General features: G+C 48.5%; 1 protein-coding gene across 1 annotated transcript in view; it reads right to left on the reverse strand.

Annotated features, from left to right (window-relative positions):
* Positions 1-741: 741 nt before the first annotated feature.
* LOC144162239 (phospholipid-transporting ATPase ABCA3-like) overlaps positions 742-12,959 on the reverse strand; it is a 46,490-nt gene continuing 34,272 nt past the window's right edge. The window contains exons 5-6 of the mRNA XM_077692700.1: positions 3,901-4,114; positions 742-942 (exon numbers count right to left, since the gene is read on the reverse strand). Of these exons, the coding sequence (XP_077548826.1) occupies positions 742-942; positions 3,901-4,114 (415 nt within the window). The remainder of the gene's footprint in view (positions 943-3,900; positions 4,115-12,959) is intronic.

The following is a 12,959-nucleotide window of genomic DNA, read 5'->3' on the forward strand; positions in this document are numbered from 1 at the left end:
GCGACTTTAGTTCGCGACACTCTCTCTATCAAAGGAGAGAACGCGTGCGGCATAATGAATAGAACTTGCGCTTCCCTTGGCCCACGGATAACACAGATAACATAGCCCGGCGCAGCTGGTCGGCAGACACAAAACACACAAACCCAAAGCATGGTTTGTGGCAATATTTCTCATATGTAGTCAGTGGTCTATTTTCCATTCGTCACTCCAGCGCCTGACCAGACGATATTTCGTCTGTCTTTCGACTATGGTTCTGCTCGCACAGATGGTGTGCGTTCTTGGTAAAACTATTTTTAGCTAGCAAATGATGCTCATAGCTAAAGGAGCGTACACATGACTAACATAGTTCTTTCTAATAATGACGGCTTCCTGTCGCAACTTCGGGCTCTCCTGGGTACCATATTTTCTACGCGTAAGTTGCTTACCTCCGCAATAGACAGAAAGCCAGTATTTAAGACGTCGCGTGTGGAACACCGACTGAAGGCATACTTGCAATAGCCAAACAAACAAAGCCGTCTCGAATAACTGGTGCCGAATACGTTCCTTAGAGTGGTGTTAATGCGCGTCGAACACTAGAGCCGTCAAAGACATCCTACATGAGGCGCACGTCATGAAGAGAGAGAGAGAGAGAGAGAGAGATATATATATATATATATATCACTTTATTGAGCCTGAAAGGGGCCATGCAGACACAATCGTCATTTCCCAAGGATCTCGACAAACACAGCGAAAGAGCGGAGGTTACGCAACTTCGCCATGACCACCGCTTTGAACAATGACGGATTTCATTTCCTCTTGTTTGGCGAAGGCGATGAAGATCTGCTCCAAAGTGTTCTCTCCAATGAGGATGTGCTCCAAGAAGAAGTTCTTTTCTAGGAGGGCCACCCTGCCGAAGATGGTGCTCCAGGGAAGCTTGTTTTCCAGGATAAACACGCACACATTCTGCGAAAAGAGAAAGCCGGCATGACGCAGTTTCATGTTTCGCTTCAGTTGTAAGGGTAAATCATTTACGGCTGCGTGCCACTACTTCTCCTATAGTATAGTATACAATAGTTAACAAACCCAACACTTTTCCAATGAGTGTTTACCGTGACGAAGCTATCAATGCCTGGAATACATGTGAGCGTTAGTGAGCGAATATGGGCTCGTTTGGAACAGCTGCTGATTGTAAACTTGTTCCAAATGTCAATCGTCGGGTACAGTAGTTTACCAAATTATGCACTGCAATTTTTAATTTATATTTGCTTGCGCTAACAATAAAAGCTTTGCTGCGAACATTAGCGCGTGAAGACCGCACACCAACTTTAAAACTGTGGTGAGAGCAAGATATGTATGACGGCTGTTTGATAAGCTGTTCTTTGAACACAGGTTTGTGGCCGTAGATTTTATAAAAAATGCGATAGGCAAAAGCACCCGGCATGTTCATCGAAGTAACTCTGGCATATCAAGAGTAGTTAGATAAGATCAAACACGCACGACGCTTTTGAATCGCCTCAATGCTGTTGATGCGTGCGATGCTACCGCGTCCCAAAAGGTGCATACGTATTCTAGTTAGGAGCGGACTTGTGTTGTGTAAAGAGTAGTTTTCTTGACTATGGCCCAGATCAGATAAGTCGACGCAAGCAGACCAACATGTGGGTGGCTTTGCAGGAGTCATCATAGACAGGAACCGAGTGTGTGGCTGATTTAGGCACGGAGCGTCTGGAGAAAGTGGGCATCCTGAGAAAATGTTTCGAGGGCTAGGATGCGGTCAGGAAAGGGCAGTCTCTTCTGAAAAAAAATTGTCGCCGAGGAGGGTGACGATAGGGCTGCTAACATGATCTTCTGGAGGTTGATGAGTAAGCCGTCGACGCCGAGACGATAAAAATGTTGGCGAAAGTGTTGGCAGTGGTCGTCTTCGCTGCAACAGAAGACCGTATATCGTCAAGATAGACAAAGCAGAAATATAGGCCATGGACAACGTTGTCAATGAAGCTTTGGAAAGTGTGTCCGCGCTCCCTAAGCAAAACTAATGGAAGGTTAGTGACAGCCGCAGTAGTACCAGCGTATGCACTGACAGCGACCGCTGCAGGGTCTGACCGTTTGAGCGGGGCCTCGGAGGTCTTGGCCCGTCACGCGCTGGTAAGAATCGTCGGGCGAGTGCCGCTCATTTTGTATGCGCTACTACTGTTCCTGGAGTTGTTGCTCCTAGTTCTGAATCACCTGTTGCGCAGCCTGAACTAGTGTTGAAGTTGTTGCACATATGGCAGGAGAGCTGTGAGGGCTTCAAGAAGAGTAGTAACGAAGAAAGCCGGGCGAGTTGATAAAGGGTAATCATGAGAGCGGAGAAACAGAAGGAATAAATTGGAGATGAAAAGACAAGACAGGCGCTGCAATTCAAGTAAATTATTGAAGGAAGAGAAACGTTAAATGCCAGACGGCGAGCAAAACTAAGGGTAAAATATTTATTTATTTATTTATTTATTTATTTATTTATTTATTTATTTATTTATTTATTTATTTATTTATTTCACGGTACCTCACATTCTCAGAAGAGGATTGTGTGGGGGAAGAACAAAATGAAACAAAAATACACAGCGCAGTAAATTGAAATTCCATTGGGGTAGAGAATTTAAACAACGAAGCATCACGACTCTGGTAATGCGGGTTATTATGAACACCTTGGTATCAGGTTGGGTAGAACATAAAACAGAACCATCGCAAATGGCATAAAACATTATTGTATGACGACATCATTATAAAATTATGAGCACGTGTTACTACACGTAAAGTATGCTATGATATCGATGTTAAACAAAGAAAAAAAAATAAATTCGACAATATGTCGACAAGATTAGTATCTGCGAGAAATTTGTAAGCAAAATGGCTGGTGAGGCGCTCATGAAATGCATCACCGTTCGATAAGCAGGCGACGGCGTTTGGAAGATCATTCCACAATGAAATGGCACGTGGCAGGAAAGACAAGTAGAAGGAACGGGTTTTACCAAATATTCGCTTGAAACTGAATTGGTTATGAAGCCGTGCTGACATGCGTAAAGGTGCTTCCAGAACCAATGGGGATGACATAGCTGAATTTATGTATTTGTGCAGAAGACAGAGAATAGCGATGGAGCGGTGAGTTTCCAACAGCTGAATTGATATATCTATTTCAATTTGGGTGATACCAGCATGGCTCTAATAATTTCGAGAAAAGAAGCTCGCAGCTCTATTTTGAATTGATTCCATTGTTCTTATAAATAAGCTTGATGTGGTGACCATACAGATGAAGCAAACTGTAATTGTAGACGACCAACAACAAACCAACCTGATATAAGCTCTTGAGCAGGCGCACGGTCTCGATTGATTGATTGTGGGGTTTAAAGCGCCGACGCAACGCAGGCGATGAGGCGCGCCGTAGTGGAGGGCTCCGGATTAATTTTGACCACCTGGGGATCTTTATCGTGCGCCGAAATCTCGTACACACGGGCGTTTTTGCTTTTCGCCTCCATCAGAAAAGCGGCCGCCGCGGCCGGGAATCGAACCCGCGACCTCGTGCTCAGCAGCGCAACGCCTTAGCCACTGAGCCACCGCGGCGGGTAGGCGCACGGTCTCACATGCCACACAAACTTCGATCTTGTGATTAAACGAGTTAAGATTACCTTATAATTGAAATAGGTGGGCGCGACTAGGCTTCGCTAAAAGCACCATCACCCATGGTTGGGTCGGCCATGCTGGCGCGAAGAGGTATGACTCGACTTCCTTGTGGGACAGAAGAAAATTACTAATTATGTTGGGTCCAAAGGGAACACCACCGCTTGGAAAAAATTGAAATATAGTTTAGATATGAGGGATACGTTCCGATGCACACTTTTAAACTACGGAGAATGATTGGTTGACGTGCTAAGAGGTATTCACACTGACCTCGTGCGTCTCGACGACTCTGATTCCCGGGAACAGCTCAAAGACAGCCGCTACGAACTTGGCCGGGTCGTTATCAGCGCCGTGCTTCAGCATGAACTCGAACCGGTAGCCCTTGCCGAACTTGTTTTTGAGGTGCTGCAGAGAGCCGAGACACTTCATCTGCCCCGCCACCATGATGCAGAGCCGGTCGCACGAGAACTCGCACTCCTCCATGCTGCAGAGACGAGTGTCCGAACGCCATTGCAGCATGCGTAAATCGAAGAACCCATAATAAAATGCACACTGCAACTTCCAAAGAGGTGAAGAGCACAGAGGTTGACTGCACGCGTCTTCGTTAAAACGCACGCGCCTGTTGAATGCGCTACTGACGTGAGGCAGCGTAGTGATATGATCCACTGCCATGCACTACTTCTACACTTTGACAACTTCACACGGGCGATGTGCGTCGTCAATAAAGAGTGCATGGCTGCGTTCTTTTTTATAGACGATCTCTTATGCATGTTCACATTTGCCATAGCAGACATAGCATGTTCATGGCGATAGCATGCTCATCTTTGCCGTGACAGACGGTCGAGTCTTTCCAGATGCGTGCGGATTGCCCAGTGTAATCGAGACATTATATAAGCCCATTTAAACGATGAACGCTGCATGATGTAAACTGATGTCCTTGTGCAGCCGAATGAAACTACACCTCAAAGGCTCCGACCTATAACTTAGCCGAAGATAATTTGTTTACGGGAAGGGCGATGACAGACTCCTGCCGCCTCTGCTAAATAAGCGCTCGACCCGTGATGCTCTCCCATACCATTTCCATCGTGGCCCAGGACCGTGCAACGCCCTGCATGTGCACGAAAATGCAGATTTCGCGAAAGTTCCACCGGTAATCGTTATAATAGCGCAAGTGGAGATAATTTGTCCAACGGAGTTTTTAAAAAATAAAAAAAAAATACGAAAAATGGCGAAACGTGTAGCGCCCCGAATTTTCCCAATAATGCGCATTTCGCGAAAGTGGCAAGTGTAATCGTTGTAATAGAGTAAAAGGAGATAATTGGTCGAACAAATGTTTTGAAAAGTAAAAGAATGAAAAAAATTCGACAACCGTATAACGCCCTGCATTTCCACAATAATGCAGATTTCGCCGAAGTTGAGAATAGCGTAAATTGAGATAATTGGTCGAATGAAACTTTAAAAATTTAAGAGTAAACAAAAATATAAAAGGAATACAAAAAATGGCGATTCGCATAGCGCCCTCAATTTCCCAAATGGCGCAGATTTGGAAAGTTCCCCCCTTAATCGCTATAATAGCGTAAATACAGATAATTGGTCGAAGCAATTCTCGAGAAGCCTAATAGGAGAAGTATAAAAAACACAGAAAAATGCAAATATCTACAAAAAATGGAGCACTGTGTTACGACCTGCATTTCAGCAATAATTCAGATTTCATGAAAGTTTCACCTGTAATCGTTATAACAGCGTAAATAGAGGTAACTGAGCCAACGAAATTTTGAAAAACCAAAAAAAGAACAGCAATAAAAAAACCAACAATGTCGGACCATATACCGCCCTGAATTTCGACAATAATGCACATTGCGCGGAAGTTCCATTTGTAATCGTTAAAATAGCGTAAATCGAGATATTTGGTTGGACAGGGTTTAGTAAAATCAAAAGAATTGGCTGTAAAGAACTCACACCGAAGACACGAATCGTGACAATGGGATGCATTATTAGACAATTTTCTGAATTTCTGCAGATTTTTTACCACGTTCGCTCTTCTGGCGTGGCTTGCCAAATGTTGGCAACCCGAGGACATTGCAATGCTTGGCGCGCGTGTGTTACTTTATAGCACTATAGATTTGAAAGAAGAATGATTTGTGAAACCAGGATGTATTTATTGCGTGGTAGGGTCACTGGCTGTGCGCACGTACTAATAATGCGCCAAAGTACACATCTTGCTGTCTCCAGTAGCGCGATGGTATAAGGCACGGTGATGTTTCACAGGCGCACTGGCACATCTGGCGCCGTGAGGATCTAAATCACATTAAACATGTTCCGATCCATTGCCCACCATGCAGAATATGGGTCTCTGTATTCGGAGGTACAAGGCGTACTTGAGTACTTTAACTTTCTTTACGCCGCGTTGAAAGACGAGGTCGCGAGTCGTTCCAAACAGGGTTGCAGATACAAAGGGTGGATATATCGAAAGATAGTGCCGGTATGACTGGTGGCGCCACCTGGCAGCGGCGTTAGGAAACCCTCGTAGTCGCGCGCCCAGGGGCACTGCAAGATGCCGCCACCATATCCTCGTATTCTGAGGTGTCCGCTTGCAACAAAGGAAGCGACCGTCAAAAATGTTTCTATCGGAGTGACCGACGGTTTGCATTCCTACAGTGTTTAGTATTTTATTTAATGTCGCAACAATCCATCATTTATGACATTTTTCACGAGGTAACATCACCCATGTATTGCTGTTCATCCTCAGATATCGGCAATGTTTTGTTTTTCTAAACAATGTTGACAACTGTAAACATTGCCACAAGATTTAGATGTTTAGTATCGGTTGCGTCTATATAAACTACTTGTTCAAAATCTGTTTAACCAGACGGGATGCTGAATTGAGCGGCAGGCGTACAGAGACACCAACACTTCCGCGTTCGAGTAAGTAACCCAAAGAAAGACTATCATTAAAAAAATGACACCACGACAACGAGCAGTTTCACACAGCCCTGTCACTTTCCTTTCCAGTCACTGTCATGACGGTTAATGAAAACATTTCCGCATGCCAAGTGCCAATAGGGGAGCGTTTGGCACTAGCGGCGCGTATTACGAGGGATACCGGTGAATGTTAGAGGCATCCCGAGTAACAAAAGCATGCCAAGCGAGTATGGCGCAAGCACAGGGTTAGCTGGATCAGACCATAGGTCGGCGTACTCACTCGTGAGTACACTCATTTGTACTCATTTGTACTCAAACTCATGAGTGAGTACGATGATGAGTGATCACACACCCAGAAAAAAACAGTGAGTACGATGACGAGTGAGTACAGGGGTAAGTCCACTACTCGTGAGTACAGTACTCATGAGTACACTACTCATGAGTATGAGTACTCATGAGTACAGTATTCATGAGTTTGAGTACTATAGAGTATGAGTACTCATGAGTACACAGTACTCATGAGTACACAGTACTCATGAGTACACAGTACTCATGAGTACACAGTACTCATGAGTATACAGTACTCATGAGTACACAGCACTCATGAGTACAATACTCATAAATACTGTGTACTCATGAGTACTGTGTATTCATGAGTATATGCACTCCTGAGTACAGTAGTGCAAACAAGTTTTATCACGAGCTCGAGTCCGGACGCGCGTGTACGAGTCGCAAACATTTAGCGGAGCCGCTGTGCAGCTCAACTGTCAAGGATGGTAAAATTAGACAACGAAAACTGCACCTCCCTCCTTTCCCGGTCCCTGTTTGGCGCTGTAAGCGTTTTTCGGCGGTCGCAAGCAAAGGGGTCGGTGAAGAGGGAAAAAGGAGGGGGTGAGGGCCCGGCGGGAAACGCGGCCGCAGTTGCTCTTCTCTGATGGGACTGGTTGACTGCCGCAGTTATTTTTGTTGACGCGGCCTGTGAACGCGTGGCGGCTTCATTGCGCTTGCTCCCTTCCAATTGTTTTAGGGGAGAGGGGGTGGAGGCTGCTAACAACGCACGAACTAGGCGTACTGAAGTCCCTCTTTTTCAGTCTTCAGAAGTTTCCGTAGACGCATGTCACGCTGTGTAGTCGTTTCGTGAGCCGAACCACTCATTTCAACAGTCGCAGTTAATTTACGTAACTCGCGTCAAACCGACTGCGTGGTTTGTAACGTTTGCTGTGCGTATTCAAGCGACAGTTTGGCTGATGTACGTGCGCCCATATGGTTTTAATTAGGTTCCCGCTTTGAAACATTTTGCTCAGGTTCGCTAGTAATATGGTCTCGTGTGGTGCCATTTACAAGTGAGCATATAGCCCCACCGTGCTCTACGGCGTGCAGGCGCGGTGGTTGAATTTTCCCCAGCAATGGAAATAAAATATCCGAGTACACCTAAGTACGTTTGTGAGTTGTGAATCGGACATCATAATATCCAGTTCAACGCGTGCGGCGTCTTGTTTAGCCTCGCATATTTTGTCGAAGAGCTCTGTCATCTTGCCGCTGGAGGAGCGTTTTGCTTTCGAATGGCTTTACTTTCGAGTGGCAACCCGATTCGCCGCTTCTCGTTTATGCCACCGTGTAATGAGGGCGCTGACGATGATGGTGAATTTCGGTGGTTGTTATTCCCCTACCTTCACTACTGTTTACAGGCGGGGCGACCACCCCTCGCTAGCAACTATAACGCCGAGGTTAAGCTCGCACTGTGAAAGGCCTCGTGAAGGAATTGTTTTGAATTGATGAACGCCAACGCCAGACGCCGGGATTGTCGCTTAAGCTCGCATCTTGGAACGTCTCGTAAAACATGTGGATTGCACATAACGACGTGACCGCACTTTTTGATCGATCGCTATCAGCTTCATCCGCGTTGCTCGAGATAAGAGCTGCAGATTTCCACTGTGCAACCAACCCACCAACGCGGCAATACAGTGACGTCAGTGCAAGCTATCACGCCTCCGAAAAACGCGTCTACAAACTTTGTTCTCGAGTACACAGCGCACGGCAGAGCAGTTCTAAGCTGCTGTAACGGCTGCCAAGTACCGGCAGCAACTGGGTGCCCTGCGGCCCTCGACTGCGACCGATACCCTCTCCACGCCCCCCCCCCCCCGAACACACAAACACACACTGTTGGGACTGGGCCATTCTAGCTCAGTCACCACTGTTCGATTCACTTCACTTTATTTCCTTGAAGACCCCACAGGGGGGTGTTACATAAGGGGCGCGTTGTACAACATAGATACAAAAGCCACAGGTGCAGATGCATAGATGCATAGATACAGATGCATAGATGCATAGATACAGTCCGCCATCGACGTGGCGCAGAGGAGAGCGATGAAGTTGTCGAGCCGACGGTGATTTTAAGCTGCATTCCTATACAATATATACAAAGGTAGCAAGAGCATTACATGGCTCGCACAAAGGCACTTCTCAACTCAGTGCTTCCGATGAGATGCCACCGCACAGCCGCTGCTTCAGGGCTGGTTTTATACCCCCGGGGTTCCGCCGCAGCCGGGTGCAGTTCGAATCTTTCCAATCAGGACTATCACTGGCCGCAGTTTGAATCCGGCGAATGCAGGCGAAGTGATTGCGTCAGCCGAGCCACGAATGGGAAAAGGGAGGCGACTCAGCGGCGCCGTCTCCAGAGTCTACTCGTCGGGTCGGTCGGTCGGGCCGGTCGTCCCAAGCATGATTTCGTGCGGCCGTGTCGATGGGAAAAGGAGAGTAGACTCGGTGGCGCCGTGTGCCGCCAGTTGCGGCACGTCTGCCGCGGGTTGGCTGACTGAGGCGCGAATCGGGCCCACCGTCGGTGCGTCGCCAGGTGCAGCAAATTTGTGTCAGGGGCTCTGGTTAACCGCACACACACGCATAGAAAAATTATAGTAAGATCAGACCCGTGTGGATTTTGGCCTAGCTGTTAACGGAAATGGACACAACGACGCGTAGCGCCCGTCCTGTCCCTTTTTCGTGGCGGGACCTCCCTCTTTGGCTTTTCGCGCGCTAGCCGGTTTTCGTCTTTCTGTTTATCTCTTACTTTGCGGGCTGGCGGCGGTTGCGAGGGGTACGGTTGCGCAATGTTCGCAGAATTCGGAACAGTGGCGGCAGCGTCTCTTTCCACATGGTTTTAAAGACGATAGTCTTTCTTTGGCCACTTGAGCGCGACAATGTTGGCCTGTCAGTCTGTTTGTCTGTCTGTGTCCGTCATAAAGATAATTCATTATTGCAACTTAATATCACGCCCCGCTGTACACATGGGAGCTACTGGGGTCACCGTTAAGTAGCTTCATGTACATAATGCGCCCTCTCTACAACTGGCCAACTGCCCCGCGATTCAGCCGCGATTCAGGCCGCGATTCAAAACGCGAGTGCGTACGTCCCGTTTCGCTCTCTCCCGTGTACGTGCCTTCGCGCAGTGGGAAGCCCTACGACAATGCACCGTGTAAGACGTTTTCTTATCGGGCTCCTCTGTCCTGATGTATATGTAATCTCAGTATTTCTAATTAGTTAAACATTTCATTTTTTTTCTGTTTAGCCTTTCATTCGAGCCACGACCTAGCTAAGATGTTGCAGTCGACAGGATCATGATTTAAGGCCACGGGAGGACGAACGGACGAACAACCTGGACGGACCGCACCACGACTACGAGAGTGCAGCACGCAGACATGGGGCACCGACGCACTCCACGCCAGCGGTGGTCGACACAGTGCTGACTTCAACGGAACGCTACGTCCTATGCTCTACGAAGAAACCGCAGTTCGTGAGCGCACTACGATTACGAGGGCTACCCTGCTCTGGCCGTAAGGACATCATCTTGCGTCTTCTAGAGGACAACGAAAAACGTCGCCATCTCTCCAAACGAACGAATGTGCCAACGCTACTTCAGGCTGCCTCCGACAACAAACGGCAGATGACCCTGCAAGCGGCGCTGTTTGAAAGCAGAAGGCTGCGTGATGAACGAAAGTTTTCTGAGAGAACTGGCGAGAGTCGGCCGCACGTTTTCCACGGTGCCTGGACTGCACGAGATCCGAGCACAGGCAGAATGCACGACGGCACGCACATGAACGAGACGACGCATGCAAAATTGTGATTGCGTGCCCACCGGACCTTTCCCAGGTAATCGCCACGATTACGGAGACGCATGGAAGGTCAGTGCATTTCTTGCGATATCACGAACACACGTTGCTCTGCTACATCGCCCACGCGCAGGTCATTCCAGCAACGAGCAACGAAAGGCGCAACGTACGCAGCGCGCACGAGCCAGAAGGCACCACGTTCCTGGCACCCGCTCTTCCGCTACAGACGTACACGAATGGAACGCTGAGAGCACGGAACGCAACGGAGCCGGTACGTACATTTTCCGCACGTGCTGTCCCGGCGCGGGTCCACGCAACCAACGACATCGCATCCGGATTGGTGGATATGGCCACGACAAGCGAGCAAGACGCACGGCGCCCGAAATGCACCATACGTGGCGAACGACCGCACCCCAATTATAGGGGAGTTTCCTAGATAAAACGAGACGCACAGCGCACGAAACGCACCAGAAGTGACGAACGACATCCAACTTGAACCAGTGGAGCTGACCACGGAGAACGAAATGCACAACGCACGGAACGCCACCAAGCCGCAGCACACACGGAGGAAACTGCTGTTCGCGACATCCTCCGCTCTCACTGAAGGTGCTATCCGGACTTGGCCAGCGAATGTTACAACCGCAGAAATCACCTGGCCACAAGCAACAAAAGACCCAGCGCACGCGGTTCAACCCTACCGGAAAGTACGAGCTCTCCGACACCCGCTGCTCCCGCCCGAGTCCAGCGGACGAACGACATGACACTCGTGCAAGTAGGTCCGTCAAGGAGCAACGACACAGCCAGCGCATGCGGCATGTCCGAGCCAGAATTAACAAGATCATCGGCACCCGCGCTCCGATCGAGACTAACACGACAAACACCATTTCGTACAAGAGGACGCAACCGCGAGCAAGCGTACTCGCGATAAACGGATCCTGCTTGTATGGGAGAGATAGCGATTATAACATTCTCGAAACAACGGGCAAAGACGAGGTCTTGAGCGACGACACGGACACGGCAAGAACGGCAACGAATGAACCCGATCCAGATGAAGCATCGAATGCCCTGACGATGAAGTCACGCTTGCGACGCCCAGGAATGTGGGACCGAACGGAGGGCACGAACTACGCCCGCTTCCCCACCACAACGGTTTCACTTCTGAAACAACCACGGCGACTGCGAGCACGGAGCCGCAACGGCTTTGACCGATCAGCCATGCCACCCTACGAAAACGCCCCGCTACCGCACACTAAACGAAAAGCCAAACGGCTCCCGCACCATACGCAACGCACGCGTCAATCAAGCAACGTCCTCAACGCGCCGAACTATGCCATCCCTACACAGCGCAGCTCGCCACCGGACAAACCAGACGTCTACGCCCCCACATGCATCAAGCACGCGACGAGCTACACGAACACAATCGCCGACGGAAGCGGCGCAACCAACGCAACGCCGTAAACACTGTCAAGTTCAGGTCTGACGAAGTGAATCCGACGGCACACACAGAATAAAATCAAGCAGATTTGAAATTCACCGAAACTCAATGAGACGAACACCCTCTTAACGAAGGTTCTAGTATCTGGAACAACAAAAAACAAACGCCAGCATCGAGCATCTGTGAACAAGCGGACAGTGATTTGGATACGAACGGACGTCAATCTACGCGAACGCTTCATTGTGCCTGGAGGCAGGCGCATTTCGGATTCAGAGCACGATTAGGATACGTATCAGCGCGCCCGGAAACGAAAACGGACGACAAAAGCTGCCACCCGAAGACACGCAGAAAAACGCAGTTTACGGCCACGGCCGCACCGACAAGCCCCGAGCTCCCCTGAGCCCGACCCGGCCTGAGAACAAGACGAGACGCCAGGCGCAACGCGAGTGCTTACGTTTCGTTTCGCTTTCTCACATGTACAGTGTACTTGCCTTCGCACAGTAAGTCGCCCAACGACAGTGCACTGCGTCAGACGTTTTCTTCCTCTGTCCTGATTTATATTTAACCCGTGTTTTTCTAATCAATTAAACAATTTATTTTTTCTACTTAGTCTTTTATTCGAGCTACGACCTAGCTAACAGTGCAGATAAGTTGATTATTCGTGAGTAATACAAATTGAGTACTCGTGAGTACTGATTGAGTACTCATGAGTACAGAATGAGTAGTACTCATGAGTGCAGAATGAGTAGTACTCGTGAGTGCAGAATGAGTAGTACTCGTGAGTGCAGAATGAGTAGTACTCATGAGTAGTACTCATGAGCAGTAGTACTCATTGAGTACTCATGAGTACAGATTGAGTACTCATG

Source organism: Haemaphysalis longicornis, unplaced genomic scaffold (genome assembly GCF_048455015.1).
Source record: "Haemaphysalis longicornis isolate Haplotype H1 unplaced genomic scaffold, Haemaphysalis longicornis Haplotype H1 scaffold_12, whole genome shotgun sequence".
Taxonomy (NCBI): domain Eukaryota; kingdom Metazoa; phylum Arthropoda; class Arachnida; order Ixodida; family Ixodidae; genus Haemaphysalis; species Haemaphysalis longicornis.